The sequence below is a fragment of the Heterodontus francisci genome, chromosome 9 (genome assembly GCF_036365525.1).
Source record: "Heterodontus francisci isolate sHetFra1 chromosome 9, sHetFra1.hap1, whole genome shotgun sequence".
NCBI lineage: Eukaryota > Metazoa > Chordata > Chondrichthyes > Heterodontiformes > Heterodontidae > Heterodontus > Heterodontus francisci.
Window position 1 is genome coordinate 21,401,845 of NC_090379.1, and position 20,819 is coordinate 21,422,663.

At 45.7% G+C, this 20,819-nt stretch overlaps 1 protein-coding gene across 4 annotated transcripts in view; it reads right to left on the reverse strand.

The window, feature by feature from the left end:
- Nucleotides 1-20,819, reverse strand: part of LOC137373618 (latent-transforming growth factor beta-binding protein 2-like) — a 773,188-nt gene that overhangs the window by 404,646 nt on the left and 347,723 nt on the right. For all 4 annotated transcript variants that reach the window (XM_068038663.1, XM_068038661.1, XM_068038660.1 and 1 more), the window contains exon 10: nt 9,233-9,355. In XM_068038663.1, the coding sequence (XP_067894764.1) occupies nt 9,233-9,355 (123 nt within the window). The remainder of the gene's footprint in view (nt 1-9,232; nt 9,356-20,819) is intronic.

Sequence of the window (20,819 nt, forward strand, 5' to 3'; positions counted from 1 at the left end):
GCACTGTGTTTGGGCGATGTATCTGCCACAGCTGAATAGCTGGAGGTATGCGGAAGCAGTGAGAGGTGGGTATGAGGCTTGCATCATTGGTATATGTGACAGTGAGGTGGAGTCTCTGCATGTTAGGCCTGAGTCCTGACTGATATGAAGTGTTGATGGGTGAGTGAGGGATGTGATGTATTGAGCAGCATAAGAGATTAGTGGGGAGGAGATGTCCTTTAAAGATGCATTCACTGACCTTGACCACCTGCATGAGGTCACTGAACTTCTTGCAGCACTGCAGCCAGGTTTTCAGGGTCAGACACTGACCACACTGACCATTCCTTTCTGAAGGTTTGACTTGAGGGTTTCCTGGCCTCCTGCAGAAACATAATTTCTCTTCTGGTCAACCTCCACCAGTAAGGCCTCCAGTGCCTTGTCATAATATTAAAGGCTATATGGTACTTGGAAGAGAAACTGAAAGTAACTTTGTGTTTTGGGGAAAATACCTGACCTGGGGGTTCTTGTAAGATCAGATGGGCATATGCAGCAGCAGTGAACAGAACTCTTTATTTTAAACACTTGTTAAATCATTGTTAAAATTAAATCTGTGACATCAAGTGTGATTCTTTGATGTGACCCATTGAATTTGCACTGGCTCTTTTGAAAAGCAATCCAGTTAGTCCCGTTGCTCTGCTCTTTTCACATATTCCTGAAATGTTTTCGCCTTCATATATTTATCCAATTCCCTTTAGAATGTTACTGTTGAATCTGGACCTACCTGCCTATCAGGCAGTGCATTCCAAATCCTAACCACACACAAAAAATGTTTTTCCTCATGTTACCTCTGGTTGTCGACACTTTAGCCATTGGAAACAGCTTCTCTTTATTTATAAACAGACAAGTATGGAAGAAGATTGATTATATTACTGGACCAGTAATCCAAAGGACAGAACATATTATTCAGAAATATGAGTTCAAATCCTACCATGGCAGCTGGAAAATTTCAATTTAGTTAATGAAATAAATCTGGAATAAAAAGCTAGTATCAGTAATGGTGGCCATGCAACTATCGTGGCCATGAACCTACCTTTCAGCAATGTTCAGCACTCTTCCATTAGCATCCCCAGGTATCTCCTGTCCCACTGGCAACACAGACCCACCAAAGGTGGCGGCACAGTGGTATAGATTGGGCTGGATTTTATGCAGGCGCTGGGGTCCCAACACCGAGCCAAAAAGGCTGTTTGAGGGACCCCCGCCTGCATTTCACAGTGCTCGGGCAATTAACTGCCCACGCGGAGGTCCCCATCTGCTAAAGGACAGGGAAACCTGCCTGAAGAGCTGCTGGCCAATCAGAGGAACAGCAGTTCAGCAGTTCCAGCACCGCCACACGGACCAGTGGCCACTGCTGGAACTGAAGCAGTCACCGGACCAGGAGCAGCCATGGAGCCCCGGAGTGCAGGTAAGTGGGGACAGGCTTGCCGGGACAAGTCAGGCAGGCCAAAAGAGGGGTGGGGTCTGGGTAGTTGAGGACAGGGGAATGGGTGGTGGCACAGGGATGGCCTTTGCCACCAGGGACCTCCGTGGGCCACAGATTGCCCACATATGGGCCCTTCCCCACCAGCCCACCATGTGGCAGAGCGTCTCCCTGCTGCTGGTAAAATACCAGAGGCAGCGGGAAGAGGCCCTTAAATGTCCAAAAATTGGCCCCTTAAGGCCTCAGTTGACCTCTGGGTGGGAAGGCCATCCACGACCTTCACTGCCCCAGACCAAATTCAATGACATTGTGAAGGTGACTGACACTCCACACACCCGCCCCCCCCACCCACCCCACCGCTGACCCTCGCAATCATGGGCCCCCCCACCACCCTGCCCATCCCTAGAGGGCTCATGCAATTCAGCCCATTGATTTGGACCCCATGAGTCTCATGGCATCAGAATTATTATCATAATCTATTGCTTTCCCTCAGCTGATGTATCAGTACCCTTCAATGTTGAACTTGGCAGAAGCACTGAGAGTAGCAAGGGCACAGAATGTCTTCTGGGTGGGGGTTTTTAATGTCCATCACCAAGAGTGGGTTGGTAATACCATTACTGACAGAGTTGGCTGACTCCTGAATGACATATCTGCCAGACTGGACCTGCGATAGCTTGTGAGAGGACTAACATGAGGAAAAAACCTACTTGACCTCATCTTCACCAATATACCTGTCGCAGATGCATCTGTCCATGATAGTATTGGTAGCAGTAACCTTATGGAGACTAAGTTCTATCTTAACACCGAGGACACCCTCCATCACATTATACAAGTGCCTAAAAGCAGTACTGCAAAATGGAATTGCTCTGCTTCTTTAACAAGCTGTCTAAAGGTTCATGCCAAGTAAGAATTAAGGAGTGTCTCTCGCTGATGGACCTAATCTTGATGGTAGGTGACTAAGCACAATTCACATGGCTAACCTCATGAAATTTAGCGAGGTTGTCTTAACATAACTTTTACTGTGGTCAATTCCCACTGTTTCAACAGTGTGCCCATAAAACTTACCTTCATAATTTTAAACTTAAAGCATTAATTACAAGGCAAAATTTATGTGCTGTGTCTTTATACTTTGAACAGCAACCCCTAGCTTTGAAAGTCTGTGAGTCAGAGGTAATCTGTTACATGTGCGAACAACTGACAAACACAAACATAAAAGAATTTCAACACTGCAACAAGCAAACCTTTGTGAAAAGAGAAACAGACAGAGCTGAGGCTGCACATCAACATTCAGAAGCATTTGCTAAAAGAGGAACATCAGTCATGCAGGCCATTTTAACCGGGGCCCAACGGAGAACCAAATGGTCTCAAACATACCAGATAAGGTCGTGGTAGACGTGCTCCAGGCTGGGGGAGGCAGAGTTTTTTTAAAAACTTTTTAAAGGATACTTATGTGTCAGGAAAGCTCCTTCTGGCCCCAGAAGGACAGATAGGACTTCCTCTGACTCAGTTTCCAGCCTCCTCTGATCGAGGACTTTTTCAATCCCTCCCCTATTCCTCACTTACCTTGCTGTGAACCATTTTAGTTGGTCCCAAAGGCCATCAGACACTCCATAATTTTGACTCTTGCCTCTCAGCAGTGAGGTTATTCTCATTAGATTTGTTTGGGAGCTGTATCGAAGCAATCAAATGAGGTCGGAAGCTAAAGGGGTAGAGATCAGTATTGCGCTGTGCTAGTTTTTCAGGCATATTGAGCAGTAGAACAGCCCGTGCTCAATCTGCACAGGCACTGGACCCACTGCTAAGAATGAGGTGACAGTGACTGCCCTTGACATCAAGGCAGCATTTGACAGAGTGTGGCATTAAGGAGCCCTAGCAAAACTGGACTAAATGGGAATCGGGGGAAAACTCTGCTGGTTGGAGTCATACCTAGCGCAAAGGAAGATGGTTGTGGTTGTTGGAGGTCAATCATCTCAGCTCCAGGACATCACTGCAGGAGTTCTTCAGGGTTGTGTCCTAGAACCAACCATCTTCAGCTGCTTCATCAATGATCTTCTTTCAATCATAAGGTCAAAAGTGGGGATATTCGCTGATGATTGCACAATGTTCAGTACCATTTGCGACTCCTCAGATACCGAAGCAGTCTGTGTAGAAATGCAGCAAGACCTGGACAATATCCAGGCATGGGCTGATAAATGGCAAGCAACATCCGCATCACACAAGTGCTAGGCAATGACTATCTCCAACAAGGGAGAATCTAACCATCTCCCCTTGACATTCGATGGCATTACGATCACTGAAGCCCCCACTATCAACATCCTGGGGGTTACCATTGACCAGAAACTGAATTGGAGGATCCATATAAATACTGTGGCTGCAAGAGCAGGTCAGAGGCTAGGAATCCTGCGGCGAGTAACTACCTTCCTGGCTCCCCAAAGCCTGTCCACCATCTACAAGGCACAAGTCTGGAGTGTGATGGAATACTCTCCACTTGCCTGGATGGATGCAGTTCCAACACCCAAGAGGCTCGACACCATCCAGAACAAAGCAGCCTGCTTGATTCGCACCCCATCCACAAACATACACTCCCTTTACCACCAATACACAGTGGCAGCAGTATGTACCATCTACAAGATGCACTGCAGCAATGACCCAAGGCTCCTTTGACAGCACCGTCCAAACCCGCAACCTCTACCACCCAGAAAGACAAAGGCAGCAGTTGCATGGGAATACCTGTAAGTTCCCCTCCAAGCCACACACCATCCTGACTTGGTTCATTCACTGTCGCTGGGTCAACATCCTGGAACTCCCTTCCTAACAGCACTGTGGGTGTAGCTACCCCATACGGACTGCAGCGCTTCAAGAAGGCAACTCACCACCACCTTCTCAAGGACATCAGTAACATCAACTGCACCATAGCTCATAAATGCATCAAGCAGCTCATTTGTTGCTTGCTTGCCAAGGCAAACAAATTCATCACTTTCACCTTGGAAACCTGGCATAATAATGTAAGGACCCTGCAACTTGTTCAGATTGCAAGATACGTCAAAGGCCAGGGAATTAATAATGGCTAATTTAGTGCTTCAAGCTCCAATATGTTATTTTACGACCGTCAGGAAACAAAAGGGGTTCCTCTCCATTTAGTTTTCAAATAGTCAGTGGCCACTAACAGTCACTTCCCAGACAGCAATTGTGACACCACCATGTTAAGACAATCATCAGTGCCCTGGCTATTTGAAGGAGAAGGCAGACAGCCAGGCTGGTTTCTAACAGACTCCAAGACCTGGCTTCAGTCCTGGCTCATAGCACGTTTGAAACAATGTAGCCCCTGCAGCTACAGGAATTATTTTCAAATACAACAGGCTAGACTTTCAAAGCGGGGTCGTTTTTTTTATTTGTTCATGGGATGAGGGTGTCGCTGGCTAGGCAGCATTTATCGCCCATCCCTAATTGCCCTTGAGAAGGTGGTGGTGAGCTGCCTTCTTGAACCACTGCAGTCCTTGGGGTGTAGGTACACCCACAGTGCTGTTAGGAAGGGAGTTCCAGGATCTTGACCCAGCAACAGTGAAGAAATTGGGATATAATTCCAAGTCAGGATGGTGTGGCTTGGTGAGTTGCTGCAGTGCATCTTGTAGATGGTACATACTGCTGCCACTGTGTGTCAGTGGTGAACCTGACTCCCTGCTGCCACTGTGTGTCAGTGGTGAACCTGACTCCCTGAAAAGTTCTAGGTCCTGACTCCACGCTTCAGCTGTGACAGGATCTTTGAATGCTAATGCCCTAACTGGGCACGAGGCAAGCTCAGCGCCCAATCAGAGGTGGGAGCCGTCTGCTTGGCGCCAGTGGCAAAGGCAGGTGACAGCTACATAGAGGGCTGCCAAGGAGAGCAGGCAGCTCATGAAAGGGCCAGGATGATAAAGATAGTGGAAAAAGGGCCATAGATGCTAAGTGAAGGTACAGCACTCGACTGGCGCTAGGTGGCCCCGCAAATTGCATTGCAACACACAAAGAAACAAACTTTCCTTTGCCCCTCGGTGACCTCAACAGCTGTACACTAATGTGCACCAGACTGGTCTGGATCACCGAAATCAGATTTAAAAATTGCCTTGCTGAACACCCCGGCCTCTTAACAAGCTCCGAAAGGAGCTTAATGGGACATTAATTGGCAGCATGCAATGCTGTTCCCTTCTCTGCTGCCAGCACTTTGAAAATTCGAAACTGTCCTGGAGTTGTCGGGATCCTGAGATGACCTCCAGGACGGTGTTTTCCACCATGTCCTAACCCCGCAGCCCTGTGAAAATCTGGTCTAATGTCCCTAAATTTCTGTGGGTATTGCACTCCTGCCATAAGTAGTAATCAGTGTAAAGACCTAAAATTAAGGTTGAGAACCAGAACCGAGCCTTAAAGATGTGCAAAGGAAACCCGACCCCAGTCCGAATGCCGGAGCCAGAAGCCCGACACGACCCGGCCCAAACCTGACACGTGTCGTCGGATCCCGTCGGGGTCGGATCGGGTAGCAGGCCTTTACATCAGTACATGAGTAAAGGCCTGCTACCTGACCCGACCCCAATGAGTCCCAACGACATGTGTCGGCTTGGTGCCGGGAAGGGTCGGACATCCGGGTCCGGCATTCGGGCTCGGTTGGGTTTCCTTTGCACACCTTTACCGTGCCTTCACCATTAGTTTCCATAGGACCTTATATGGGGCAGAATCTCTGTCCCAAACATGGACTCCCACGTCAGAAGGTGTGTGCCTGGGGCAGGTCATTCCAAAGCTTACAGTTTCCCTGAGCCCAGCCTGGGATTTTCTGGATGGTTATTACATGAACGGAAAAAAAAGTGCACCAGCTTGCCAGCTTAGATGTTTGAAAATTCAACCTGCCAGATTTCAAGAATTGGCCTTCTTTACGGAAGGGAGTTTGTGGGTTGGGGCAGTTTGTGTTCTTTGAAACAATGGTTCTCCATGACTATTCCTTTTCCCTGCTAAGCCAGGCACCCGAGATGTACCCTGGTGATGCAGATGCCATGCAGAAATTTTTAGATTGGAAAACCTATCTCTGATCCATTGGGTGAGATTTTACCAGCCTCCCCGGCTGGCGGGCTAGGAGGCAGGGGGCCAGTAAAATGCCAGGGAGCTGTGTTGGGAGGGCTACCTGACACAGTCCCGCTGCTGGACCATTTTACCAGTGGCGGCAACAACAGTGGACAATTTAGCCAATTAAAGGCAGAATTGAGGGCCACCTTCCTAGGCAGCCAGCAAAATGCCGAAGATGGGGCGGCACAGTGGCGCAGTGGTTAGCACCGCAGCCTCACAGCTCCAGTGACCTGGGTTCAATTCCGGGTACTGCCTGTGTGGAGTTTGCAAGTTCTCCCTGTGTCTGCGTGGGTTTCCTCCGGGTGCTCCGGTTTCCTCCCACAGCCAAAAGACTTGTAGGTTGATGGGTAAATTTGCCATTATAAATTACCCCTAGGATAGGTAGGTGGTAGGGAAATATAGGGACTGGTGGGGATGTGTTAGGAATATGGAATTAGTATAGGATTAGTATAAATGGGTGGTTGATGGTCGGCACAGACCCGGTGGGCCGAAGGGCTTCTTTCAGTGCTGTATCTCTAAAAAAAAAATGGCCTCCCAGTAGTTTCGGGCGATGGCAAAGTATCAGGGGGCTTCCAACATCAAAGACTGCCCCTACAGTCCCACCGCTGTCATTAGAAGGGTTACTCCTCCGATTGCTGGGCCTGCCTGGCCCCAACACAGAAGAAGAATTTCTGACTGCCCTGCAAGGATGCCTCCAAATGTAGGTACCCTCTCATTCTCCTTGCAGCCTCAGCAATGGCCACCTTGCTCAGTGGTGCTAACGAAGCTGCAGAGCTGTTGGACCTCTGACTGGATCAGCAACTTGGAAAGCCAACCAGCTGTCCTTAATTGGACAGCAGGCCTGGCAGCTGTCAATTAAGAAGCTACTGCCAGGCAGATTGGCACCATGGTCCCACTGCCCACCCATGCAGGCTTGGGACCCGCATATGGTCCTGATGTCAGGACTTACCCACTTCCGAGAAAATCCTGGCGATAGGATCAGTGACAAGCTATTCAGCACTTATGTTAAGATTAGCTGCCATGAAAATTTGAGGTCGAAATAGAAAAGTTTAACATTGGACTGGCAAGTCAATTCATTATTATTTTCCAGAGTTTAATAAGTATACATGTCCTAGAAATTCTGAGGGCCTTGTTCCACTGTCATGAATACAGCAGAGCAGTACCCTCAGAAACCCTTGACTCAAATGTCAGAGGCCCCATCCCAAATTATGAAAATTGAGTTATTTGCATATCTGGGATATGCTGCCAACACCTCCATGGACGCATCAATGGCCCAAACCAATTAACCTTTCTAAGGCTAAGCAGTACCTTGCCACTCCACCTGAATTCCTATCTCCTCCAAGCCCTCCTGAAGCCTTGAAGGATCGAAGAAATTTTTCTTTTCACATATTAAATGGTCTTCAGCTCCCACAAGAGCCCATGGGCCTCAAATGAAATTTTAAAACTTAGTCTTGCCACCCGTACAAGAAGTGCGATGATGAAAATTTATGGACTACTGAAGAGTTATAAAAATTGATGTTGTCTTTTAAAAAATTGACCTTTTATTTTAAAAACAGAACAATGCTGCAAAAGATGGCTGTCTGTTTAGAACAAAGGATTCCTAACTAGGTTGAGAGGTGGCAATTGAACTTATCAAGGGATACTTTTGAATTAAATGTGTTCTCCTGAAACAAAGACGGCGTTAAGTAGCCACATCCTAGGCCGTTGTCGGTCACCATGGGAGGGAGATCCATGACTCCCATCAGAGACAAAGGTGAGAAGCCATTTTTGACCTTAAAGGTAGCAGCCCTCAAAGAGAGGGAAGGACACCCAGAAAGAAACATCACAAAACAGCTTTTGAGCTAAGAGGCTGGGAGAAATCCCGCAGGCAGAAGGAATGCACCCTGCTGTATAATTCTACATCTATACTTATACTGCAGTGAATTAGAGGTGATCCACTGTCTTCAACTGAACTTACAACCAAGAGAGAAATATACAAACACCTCAGGACTGCAACCAATGAGAACTTGACTTCTGAGAGAATTCAACAGGCTTACCATGACCCCCTGAAATCTACACCCACTTACAACCGCTTACCCCTGTTCCTCTCTTTTTGTGTGTGTGTGTGTGTGCACGTGGGAGCGAATGCATGACTGGAGGCAATTACGACAATTTCAGGTTAAGGCGTATTGATCAATAAATAATTAATTTTCTGTTTTAAACCTACAAGAAAACCTGTCGCTGTCTGTTTATTTCACAAATAAAACACAAAGGGGTTAAACCCAAATAACAAAAAATACTTGCTGCGGTCAGGGGGAGTTGAACAATGGGAACCACCCAAATCCCTCACCACGTGACCATAAAAGTCTAAACCTGGTGTACCCATAGCAGAGCCAAGTTCTTACCCATATCCCAGCCTCCCCTGGGCACAAATGGGGCCTATGTCCTAACCTACCCGAGGAATTTCCAGGTCTTAAGCTTGGTATTAAAGATAAATATTTCAAACACAAGCAATACTTAAACTGTTTTTACAAAATATTGTCTGTGTAACATTCTCACAGATGTGCTATTGGATCTTTGCTTTTAGTATAAAGTGTATTATCGAAGCTGGATGATAACTTAAGATGATCAACATCTGCCTGCCTTAACTATATCCAGGCATGTGACTAATCTGATATGGTACAGAATCATCAGATTATTACTTACAGATGCAATGACTCCTAGATGTATCCAGCATATACCCAGGCTTACACGTACATCTGTAGCTACCTCTGGTGTTCAAACAGTTAGCATTTTGACACATTCCTGACATCAGGCATTCATTGATATCTGGAATTAAGAAGACAGATAATTTTATTATTGGGCACAAAAGAATACATTATGTCAAGGTAACTTCTTAAGCCAAAACCTTAAAAGAAAAGGATATGGGATTGAGAAATATCTATGGAGAGCATACCTGAAGACACTGAATCAATTGATATGTCAGCACATCTTATGCTGATTAATTCCATATTCCTCTTCTACATGGACTTTAGGAAGGCATTTGACTCTCCATGCACTTTAGTAAGGCATTTTACTCTACAGGGACTTTAACAAGGCATTTGACAAGATCCCACATGGCAGACTGGTCAGTAAAATGAAAGCCCATGGGATACAGGGGAATGTAGCAGGTTGGAACCAAAATTGGCTCCGGGCCAGGAAACAAAGGGTAGTAGTCGACGGATGTTTTTGGGAATCGAAAGCTGTTTCCAGTGGCGTTCCACAGGGCTCAGTGTTGGGTCCCTTGCTGTTTGTAGCATATATTAATGATTTGGACTTAAATGTAGGAGGCATGATTGGGAAATTTGATGATGACACAAAAATTGGCCGTGTAGTTGATAGTAAAGACGATAGCCATTGACTCCAGAAAGATATCAATGGTTTGGTTGAGTGGGCGGAAAATTGGCAAATGGAATTCAATACAGCGAAGTGTGAGGTAATGCATTTGGGGAGGGCAAATAAAGCAAGGGAATACAGAATAAACGGGAGGATATTGAGAGGGGTAGAAGAAGTGAGAAACCTTGGAGTGCATGTCCACAGGTCCCTGAAGGTGGCAGGACAGGTAGATAGAATGCTGAAGAAGTCATATGGAATGCTTTCCTTTATTGACTAAGGTAAGCAGCAGACTCGGAGGGCGGAGTTCCAGAGTGGTAAGTATAAAAAAAAACTTACCTCGGAGATTCTCGGAGCAGACTCGGAGGACGGAGTTCCAGAGCGGTAAGTTACCTCGGGTGGGAAAAAAAACCTGAAAAAGTGACGTCACAGGAAAGCTGTGACCTGATTGGCTGGTAGGGAACCTGTACCGAATTTGAAAATAAAACTGATAAAAATTGATTAAAACACTAATTAACTAATTAATAAGTAGAGTAACTAAACCAGAGGGAGGAGATTACTGTATTTCGTTAGTATTTAGTATAGAAATCTAGCACTAGGGACCATATAGTTAAGTGTATCATAATTTAGTAAGGATTTAATAAGTATTTATTTATTTTATATTAATTAACTAATTAGTGCTAGAAATGACAGTTAGAGGGGTGAAGTGCTTCACCTGTGAGATGTGGGAGGTCCGTGCCGCTTCCAGTGTTCCGGACGACTACATCTGCAGGAAGTGTACCCAGTTGCAGCTCCTTACAGACCGCATGGATCGGTTGGAGCAGCAACTGGATGCACTGAGGAGCATGCAGGTGGTGGAAAGCGTCATAGACAGGAGTTTTAGAGAAGTGGTTACACCCAAGGTGCAGGCAGATAGATGGGTGGCCGCTAAAAGGGGCAGGCAGTCTGTGCAGGAATCCCCTGTGGCTAACCCCCTCTCTAACAAGTAAACCGTTTTGGATACTGTTGGGGGGAATGGCCTATCAGGGGAAAACAACAGCAGCAGCCAGAGCAGTGGCACCATGGCTGGCACTGTTGTTCAGCAGGGAGGGACAAAGCGCAGAAGAGCAATAGTCATAGGGGACTCGATAGTCAGGGGCACAGATAGGCGCTTCTGTGGACGTGAAAGAGACTCCAGGATGGTATGTTGCCTCCCTGGTGCCAGGGTCAAGGATGTCTCTGAACGGACAGGGGGCATTCTGAAGGGGGAGGGTGAACAGCCAGAGGTTGTGGTACACATCGGTACCAATGACATAAGCAGGAAGAGTGATGAGGTCCTGCAGGGGGAGTTTAAGGAGTTAGGCAGTAAATTAAAAAACAGGACCTCTAGGATTGTAATCTCTGGATTACTCCCTGTGCCACGTGCCAGTGAGGCTAGAAATAGGAAGATAGTGCAGCTAAACACGTGGCTGAGCAGCTGGTGTAGAAGGGAGGGTTTCAGATATCTGGACCATTGGGCTCTCTTCAGAGACAGATGGGACCTGTACAAGAAGGACGGGTTGCATCTAAACTGGAAGGGCACTAATATCCTGGCTGCAAGGTTTGCTAGCGTCACTCGGGAGGGTTTAAACTAGTGTGGCAGGGATGTGGGAACCAGAGGAGTAGGACAGCTAGTGAAATAAATGAGTAGGACATAGTAAATAAGGCCAGTAGGACTAAGAGGAAGAGCAGGCAGAGAGATGTTGCTGAGCACTGCGGGACTGGTGGTCTGAAGTGTATTTGTTTCAATGCGAGAAGTATAACAGGTAAGGCAGATGAACTTAGAGCTTGGATTAGTACTTGGAAATATGATGTTGTTGCTATTACAGAGACTTGGTTGAGGGAAGGGCAGGATTGGCAGCTAAATGTTCCAGGCTTTAGAAGCTTCAGGCGGGATAGAGGGGGATGTAAAAGGGGTGGGGGAGTTGCATTACTGGTTAAGGAGAATATCACAGCTGTACTGCGGGAGGAAACCTCAGAGGGGTCATGCAGCGAGGCAATATGGGTGGAGCTCAGGAATAGGAAGGGTGCAGTCACGATGTTGGGGGTTTACTACAGGCCTCCCAACAGCCAGCGGGAGGTATGGGAGCAGATATGTGGACAGATTTTGGAAAGATGGAAAGGTAACAGGGTTGTGGTGGTGGGTGATTTTAACTTCCCCAATATTGACTGGGACTCACTTAGTGCAAGGGGCTTGGATGGGGCAGAATTTGTGAGGAGCATCCAGGAGGGCTTCTTGAAACAGTATGTAGATAGTCCAACTAGGGATGGGGCCATTCTGGACCTGGTATTGGGGAATGAGCCCGGCCAGGTAGTCGAAGTTTCAGTGGGGGAGCATTTCGGGAGCAGTGACCATAATTCCATAAGTTTTAAGGTACTTGTGGATAAGGATAAGAGTAGTCCTCGGGTGAAGGTGCTAAATTGGGGGAAGGCTAATTATAACAATATTAGGCAGGAACTGAAGAATTTAGATTGGGGGTGGCTGTTTGAGGGTAAATCAACATCTGACATGTGGGAGTCTTTCAAACGTCAGCTGATTAGAATCCAGGACCAGCATGTTCCTGTGAGGAAGAAAGACAAGTTTGGCAAGTTTCGGGAAGCTTGGATAACACGGGATATTGTGAGCCTAGTCAAAAAGAAAAAGGAAGCATTTGTAAGGGCTGGAAGGCTAGGAACAGACGAAGCACTTGAGGAATATAAAGACAGTAGGAAGGAACTTAAGCAAGGAGTTAGGAGGGCTAAAAGGGGTCATGAAAAGTCATTGGAAAACAGGATTAAGGAAAATCCCAAGGCTTTTTATACATATATAAAGAGCAAGAGGGTAACCAGGGAAAGGGTTGGCCCACTCAAGGACAGAGATGGGAATCTATGTGTGGAGCCAGAGGAAATGGGCGAGGTGCTAAATGAGTACTTTGCATCAGTATTCACCAAAGAGAAGGACTTGGTGGATGATGAGCCTCGGGAAGGGAGTGCAGATAGCCTCAGTCATCTCATTATCAAAAAGGAGGAGGTGTTGGGTGTCTTGCAAAGCATTAAGGTAGATAAGTCCCCAGGGCCTGATGGGATCTACCTCAGAATACTGAGGGAGGCAAGGGAAGTAATTGCTGGGGCTTGACAGAAATCTTTGTATCCTCATTGGCTACAGGTGAGGTCCCAGAGGACTGGGGAATAGCCAATGTTGTGCCTTTGTTTAAGAAGGGTGGCAAGGATAATCCAGGAAATTATAGGCCGGTGAGCCTTACGTCAGTGGTAGGGAAATTATTAGAGAGGATTGTTCGGGACAGGATTTACTCCCATTTGGAAACAAACAAACTTATTAGCGAGAGACAGCATGGTTTTGTGAAGGGGAGGTCGTGTCTTACTAATTTGATTGAGTTTTTTGAGGAAGTGACGAATATGATTGATGAAGGAAGGGCAGTGGATGTTATCTATATGGAATTTAGTAAAGCCTTTGACAAGGTCCCGCATGGCAGACTGGTACAAAAGGTGAAGTCACATGGGATCAGAGGTGAGCTGGCAAGATGGATACAGAACTGGCTCGGTCATAGAAGACAGAGGGTATCAGTGGATGGGTGTTTTTCTGAATGGAGGGATGTGACTAGTGGTGTTCCGCAGGGATCAGTGCTGGGACCTTTGCTGTTTGTAGTATATATAAATGATTTGGAGCAAAATGTAGCTGGTCTGATTAGTAAGTTTGCGGATGACACAAAGGTTGGTGGAGTTGTGGATAATGATGAGGATTGACAGAGGATACAGCAGGATATAGATCGGTTGGAGACTTGGGCAGAGAAATGGCAGATGGAGTTTAATCCGGACAAATGTGAGGTAATGCATTTTGGAAGGTCTAATGCAGGTGGGTGGTATACAGTAAATGGCAGAACCCTTAGGAGTATTGACAGGCAGAGAGATCTGGGCATGCAGGTCCACAGGTCACTGAAAGTGGCAACACAGGTGGATAAGGTAGTCAAGAAGTCATACGGCATGCTTGCCTTCATCGGTCGGGGCATAGAGTATAAAAATTGGCAAGTCATGTTGCAGCTGTACAGAACCTTAGTTAGGCCACACTTAGAATATTGCGTGCAATTCTGGTCGCCACACTACCAGAAGGACGTGGAGGCTTTGGAGAGGGTACAGAGGAGGTTTACCAGGATGTTGCCTGGTCTGGAGGGCATTAGCTATGAGGAGAGTTTGGAAAAACTCGGATTGTTTTCACTGGAATGACGGAGGTGGAGGGGCGACATGATAGAGGTTTACAAAGTTATGAGCGGCATGGACAGAGTGGATAGTCAGAAGCTTTTTCCCAGGGTGGAAGAGTCAGTTACTAGGGGACATAGGTTTAAGGTGCGAGGGGCAAAGTTTAGAGGGGATGTGCGAGGCATGTTTTTTACACAGAGGGTGGTGAGTGCCTGGAACTTGCTGCCAGGGGAGGTGGTGGAAGCAGATACGATCGCGACGTTTAAGAGACATCTTGACAAATATATGAATAGGAAGGGAATAGAGGGATATGGGCCCCGGAAGTGCAGAAGGTGTTAGTTTAGGCAGGCATCAAGATCGGCGCAGGCTTGGAGGGCCGAATGGCCTGTTCCTGTGCTGTACTGTTCTTTGTTCTTTGCATAGAATTCAAAAGCAGAGATGTAATGCTGGAACTGTATAAAACACTGGTTAGGCCACAGCTGGAGTACTGCGTACAGTTCTGGTCACCACATTACAGAAAGGACATAATTGCTCTGGAGAGAGTACAGAGGAGATTTACAAGAATGTTGCCAGGGCTTGAAAGTTGCAGCTATGAGGAAAGATTGGATAGGCTAGGGTTGTTTTCCTTAGAACAGAGGAGGCTGTGGGGTGACTTAATAGAGGTGTACAAAATTATGAGGGGCCTAGATAGAGTAGACAGGAAGGACCTGTTTTTCCCAGCGGAGAGGTCAATTACCAGGGGGCACAGATTTAAGGTGACTGGTAGACGGATTGGAGGGGACATGAGGAAAACAAAATTCACCCAAAGGGTGGCGGGTGTCCGGAATTCACTGCCAGGAATGGTGGTGGAGGCAGAAATCCTCAATTCTTTTGAAAAGTACCTGGACATGCACCTGAAGTGCTTTAACCAGCAAGGCTATGGACCAGGTGCTGGAAGGTGGGATTAGATTGGGTGGTTAGTTTTTTTTCAGCCGGCACAGATACGACAGGCTGAATGGCCTCCTTCTGTGCCATAATTTTTCTATGGTTCTAGAAAACAGAAAGATTTCTGTCAGCAGGCAAAGCCCATCTGAATCTTATTCTGCAAGCAGAAAACTATTTGATACCTTTTCAAGAAATAAAATGCAAAGAAACGCTGGCCCCCAAAAATGACCTCACTAAACATTCGCCAGAATAAGCATTTCACAGATTGTTAAGATAACACAAGGTCATGTATTGCTTCAGCAGTCAACACTCCTGATTCCAAAAACCCATACTTGATACCAAAGGGTCGATCTTCATCTTTACCACCTCCACCTTAAGCAGCACCTGGACAGAGTGAACAATTGAAAGTCTTCCAGGGAAGGATTGCATACCCTTTACAAGCCCCATTTTTCCTGCCTCTAATTTCATTAGAATGAAAATCTGGCGTGCAGTCTTTAAAGTGTACGATCCTCTCTGCCAGGTTTTCCTTTCTGCACTCCTTCCAGAGAGTGCTTAACATCAAAGAGGTAAAGGTGAAAATGTAACCCATGTTTCTCTGTTGACTAAAACTTTGGGCCAATCAATCAGTCAGCAAATTATGACACCTACTAAATTTACTGAAAACAAATAGAAGAGATCAAATGGAAACACTTTAAACTGAAGAAACTGAGTAAGTAGTTGGTTAAGAAGAGGAAAATAAGTCACTTAAAAGTGTATATTGCTTATCTTTTAAATAACTGATAAATTACTTAAAGGTAATATGCTAGTTTTAGTTAGGATGTTATCCTAGGTTTCCTTTTATATAACACGAAGGTAAATTATTTGCATATGGCTGAGAAGTAATTTACTGGGCCCAAATTTCCCATTGTGCACTTGATGCAACTACTTAGCTCAGTGAGTAGGATGAACCTGTTTGCTCATACACTATTTGTTGAATTTCATTTTGATTTTGGAGAGTTGTAAGCGCAGATTAGTCTCAAATGGCTTCTCTATTTGTTTCAGATGCAAATAAGTGAAGACAATCCAATTTTACACAGATACTGTTATGGAAATATTCATTTTTCTTTTTAATATTTTTAAGGACTTGCATTTTGGAATTATGGACATTGGTTCATTTGGAAAACTGAAAAGATTCCAATAATGTGTGTTTTTTTTAGAAGGGTCACTGTGGGGCTTTTGTTTGAAAACAAACCTTTACTGGATGTCACATGCCTTAAGCTAAATAAACAACAGAAGCCTTGGGACTCAGCAGAGTTGTTTACAGAGAAGTAACATGTCAAGATTTATGGTGCTCAAGAGTGGGCTTCATTTTTGAATACTGTTTTGAGTCAGTTAGGTTTGTAGCCTGCTGAAACACCCAGCTCATCTTTCTTCCACCTCTCTAAGCGACCCTGGAAAATCCAGTGTGTGAGAGCTAAAACCCCTGATGCCACATTTCTCCTGAGAAGCTTCTGGAAAGCCTGCTAGATTAATTCTCAATGCTGCCTTAAAAGAACTGCTCCAGAAAAGACCCATCTATTTGTATTCAGATGCCATTTGGGGCACAACAGATCTCATCCTTTTTCTTCAAGAATAAACAAGTAATTGGACAAAGCATTCTTTTTTCTTTTTTTTTGTAAATGACCTCTGCAGAGAAATTCTTTTTTCTTTAACCAGTGTGTGTGTGTGTGTGTGTTGGTATTTAAAAGGGAACTTTCATATTTCAATCTGTGTGTCAATGCTTTGCATTGCTACTGGATAAGTCTTGTTTTATAATAAACTGATAATTTAGTTGTTCATTAAAGAAACCTGGTTGGTGTATTTTATTCTGGGATAAAGAGTAGAGTATATGATTGACTGTATCGATAACTGGGTAAACATTTAAATATATGTTGTGACTATGGAGAAGTGGAAGACACGTGCAATCCTCCTGCATCGGTCATAACATATAACTTGGGGGCTCGTCCAGGATAACTCAAAGCCAACAATGTGCAATTGTAAGTGGGGTAATAATATTTGAAAAGGGGAAAGGAAGAGAAAACAGGTTTCTTGTGCATTAGAGTAAAGCTTACACTACTGGAATGGCTACTTTTGATGCAAGTGCATTGGTGCAGCAGCCTGGAATAGATTATGGTTCATTAAAGGCATTGTCCGCTGTGAGCAGTTAAGTGTGGTGCAGCACTTGAAGGTACATATTAAATCAAAAGCTAGGAGATGTGAAATTCAGGGACTAGTGGCCAAACAGCTGAAGGTTGAAGTGAAAGCGCCAGAGGGATGAGTGGAATCGGAAGAGGACATGGTGACACTGGCACAGATTCAGTTAGACATGAAGAGGTTGGAGCTAGAATTTCAGGACAGAGAAAAGGAGCAAGAAAAAGGAAAAAAGGAAGAGAGTAAAGGGCAAAAGACAGGGCATTTCAAAGGGAGCAAGCAGAGCGGCAAGAAATGGAAGGGGAAAGAGAAAGAGAAGAAAGGGAGTTAGAATTTAGAAAGATGGAACGAAGACAAAAGGGTGGCCTTGATTTCAAGGAAAATTCTGATGAGGAAAGATCTGACCCCAGCTCAGGACCCAGTGGACAGCTGCTTAAATTTGTGAAAGCCCTCCCGAAGTTTGAGGAAAGGGACATAGAGGCATTTTTCATTTCTTTTGAAAAGATAGACAGATGAAGTGGACGAATGAAAGCTGGACACTGCATATGCAACGCAGGTTGATGGGCAAAGCTCATGAAGTTTACGTCATGCTTTCTGAGGAGGCTTCTACAGATTATAGAGTCATAGAGTTATTAAGCACAGAATCAAGCCTTTTGGCCCATCGTATCTGTGCTGGCCATCAAGCACCTACCTATTCTAATCCTATTTTCCAGAACTTGGCCCGTAGCCTTGTATGCTATAGCATTTCAAGTACTCATCTAAATACTTCTTAAATGTTGTGTCTACCACCCCTTCAGGAAGTATGTTCCAGATTCCAACCACCCTCTGGGTGAAAGATTTTACCTCAAATCCCCTCTAAACCTTCTGCCCCTTACCTTAAATCTTTGCCCCCTGGTTATTGACACCTCCGCTAAGGGAAAATGTTTCTTCCTATCTACCCTATCTATGCCCCTCATAATTTTGTATACCTCTATCAGGCCTGCCCTCAGCCGGATCTGCTCTAAGGAAAACAACCCTAGCCTATCTAGTCTCTCTTCATAGCTGAAATGATCCAGCTCAGGCAACATCCTGGTGCATCTCCTCTGCACCCTCTCCTGTGCAATCACATCCTTCCTATCGTGTGGCAACCAGAACTGTACACACTACTCCAGCTGTGGCCTAACTAGCATTTTATACAGCTCCATCATAACACACCTGCTCTTACATTCTATGCCTCGGCTAATAAAGGCAAGTATCCCATATGCCTTCCTAACCACCTTATCTACCTGTGCTGCTGCCTTTAATGATCGAGGACTAGTACACCAAGGTCCCTCTGACCCTCTGTACTTCCTAGGGTCCTACCACCCATTGTATATTCCCTTGCCTTGTTACTCCTCCCAAAATGCATCACCTCACACTTCTCAGGATTAAATTCCATTTGTCACTGCTCTGTCCATTTTACTAGCCCATCTATATCGTCCTGTAATCTAAGGCTTTCCTTCTCACTATTTACGGCACCACCAATTTTCGTGTCACCTGCAAACTTACTGATCATACCCTCTATATTCACATCTAAATCATTAATGTACACTACAAACAGCAAGGGCCCCTGCACCGATCCCTGCGGCACACCACTGGTCACAGGCTTCCAATTGTAGAAACAACCCTCGATCATCACCCTCTGCCTCCTGCCATTAAGCTAATTTTGGATCCAATTTGCTAAATTGCCCTGGATCCCATGGGCTCTTACCTTCTTCACCAATCGCCTATGCGGGACCTTATTAGAAGCCTTACTGAAGTCCATGTGGACTACATCAACTGCTTTACCCTCATCTACACATCTAGTTACCTAGTTAGACCTGATCTTCCCCTGACAAAGCCATGCTGATGATCCTTGATTAATCCCTGCCTCTCTAAGTGGAGATTAATCCTGTCCCTCAGAATTTTTTCCAATAGTTTCCCTACCACTGATGTCAGACCCACTGACCTGTAATTACCTTGTTTATCCCTGCTACCCTTCTTGAACAATGGTACCACATTCGCTGTCCTCCAGTCCTCTGGCACCGCTCCTGTTGCCAGTAAGGATTTGAAAATTTGTATCAGAGCCCCCTGCTATCTCCTCCCTTGCCTCACATAACAGTCTGGGATACATCTCATCTGGGCCTGGGGACTTATCCACTTTTAAACCCGCTAAAACCGCTACTATCTCCTCCCTTTCAATACTAATTTGTTCGAGTATATCACAATCTCCCTCCCTGATCTCTACACCGACATCGTCCTTCTCCATAGTGAACAAAGATGAAAAGTAATCATTTAATACCTCACCTACATCCTCTGGCTCCACACACAAATTGCCACTTTGGTCCCTCATGGGCCCTACTCTTTTCCTGCTTATCCTCTTGCCCTTAATATGCTTATAAAACGCCTTGGGATTTTCCTTCATCCAGGGTTCCCAGGACCTGTTGGTCGTACCCTTCACCTTTACGGGAACATGTTGCCCCTGAACTCTCACAATTTCCTTTTTGAATGACTCCCACTTGTCTGCCCCCAATTTAGTACCCTTATTCCCAGTCCATCTTTGTCCTTTTGCATAACTACCTTAAATCTTACAGAGTTATGGTCACTATCCTTGAAATGCTCCCCCACTGACACTTCTACCACTTGTCTGGCTTCATTCCCTAGGATTATGTCCAGTACTGCCCCTTCTCTTGTCGGACTTTCTACGTGCTGGCTCAAAAAGCTCTCCTGTATGCACTTTAAGAATTCCGCCCCCTTTAAGCCTTTTGCACAAAGACTATACCAGTTAATATTGGGGAAGTTGAAATCCCCTATTATTATTACCTTATTATCTTTACACCTCTCTGAGATTTGCCTACATATGTGGTCCTCTATTGCTCCCTGACATTTGGACGCCTGTGCTCCAGAACTTTCCGCACCCCTAGCCAAGCTGTTCCAGTATAGCTACAACACTGGCATCTACCCGGCAATGTGTAAAATTGCCCAGGTATGTCCTGTACACAAAAAACAGGACAAATGCAACCCGGCCAATTACCGCCCCATCAGTCTACTCTCAATCATCAGTAAAGTGATGGAAGGTGTCATCAACAGTACCATCAAGCAGCACTTGCTTAGCAATAACCTGCTCAGTGATGCTCAGTTTGGGTTCCTCCAGGGCCACTCAGCTCCTGACCTCGTTACAGCCTTGGTTCAAACATGGACAAAAGAGCTGAACTCAAGAGGTGAGGTGAGAGTGACTGCCCTTGACATCAAGGCAGCATTTGACCAGGTATGGCATCAAGGAGCCCTAGCAAAACTGGAGTCAATGGGAATCAGGGGGAAAACTCTCTGCAGGTTGGAGTCATACCGAACGCAAAGGAAGATGGCTGTGGTTGTTGGAGGTCAATCATCTGAGCTCCAGGACATCACTGCAGGAGTTCCTCAGAGTAGTGTCCTCGGCCCAACTATCTTCAGCTGCTTCATCAATGACCTTCCTTCAATTATAAGATCAGAAGCGGGGATGTTTGCTGATGATTGCACAATTTTCAACACCATTCCTGACTCCTCAGATACTGAAGCAGTCCGTGTAGAAATGCAGCAAGACCTGGACAATATCCAGGCTTGGGCTGATAAGTGGCAA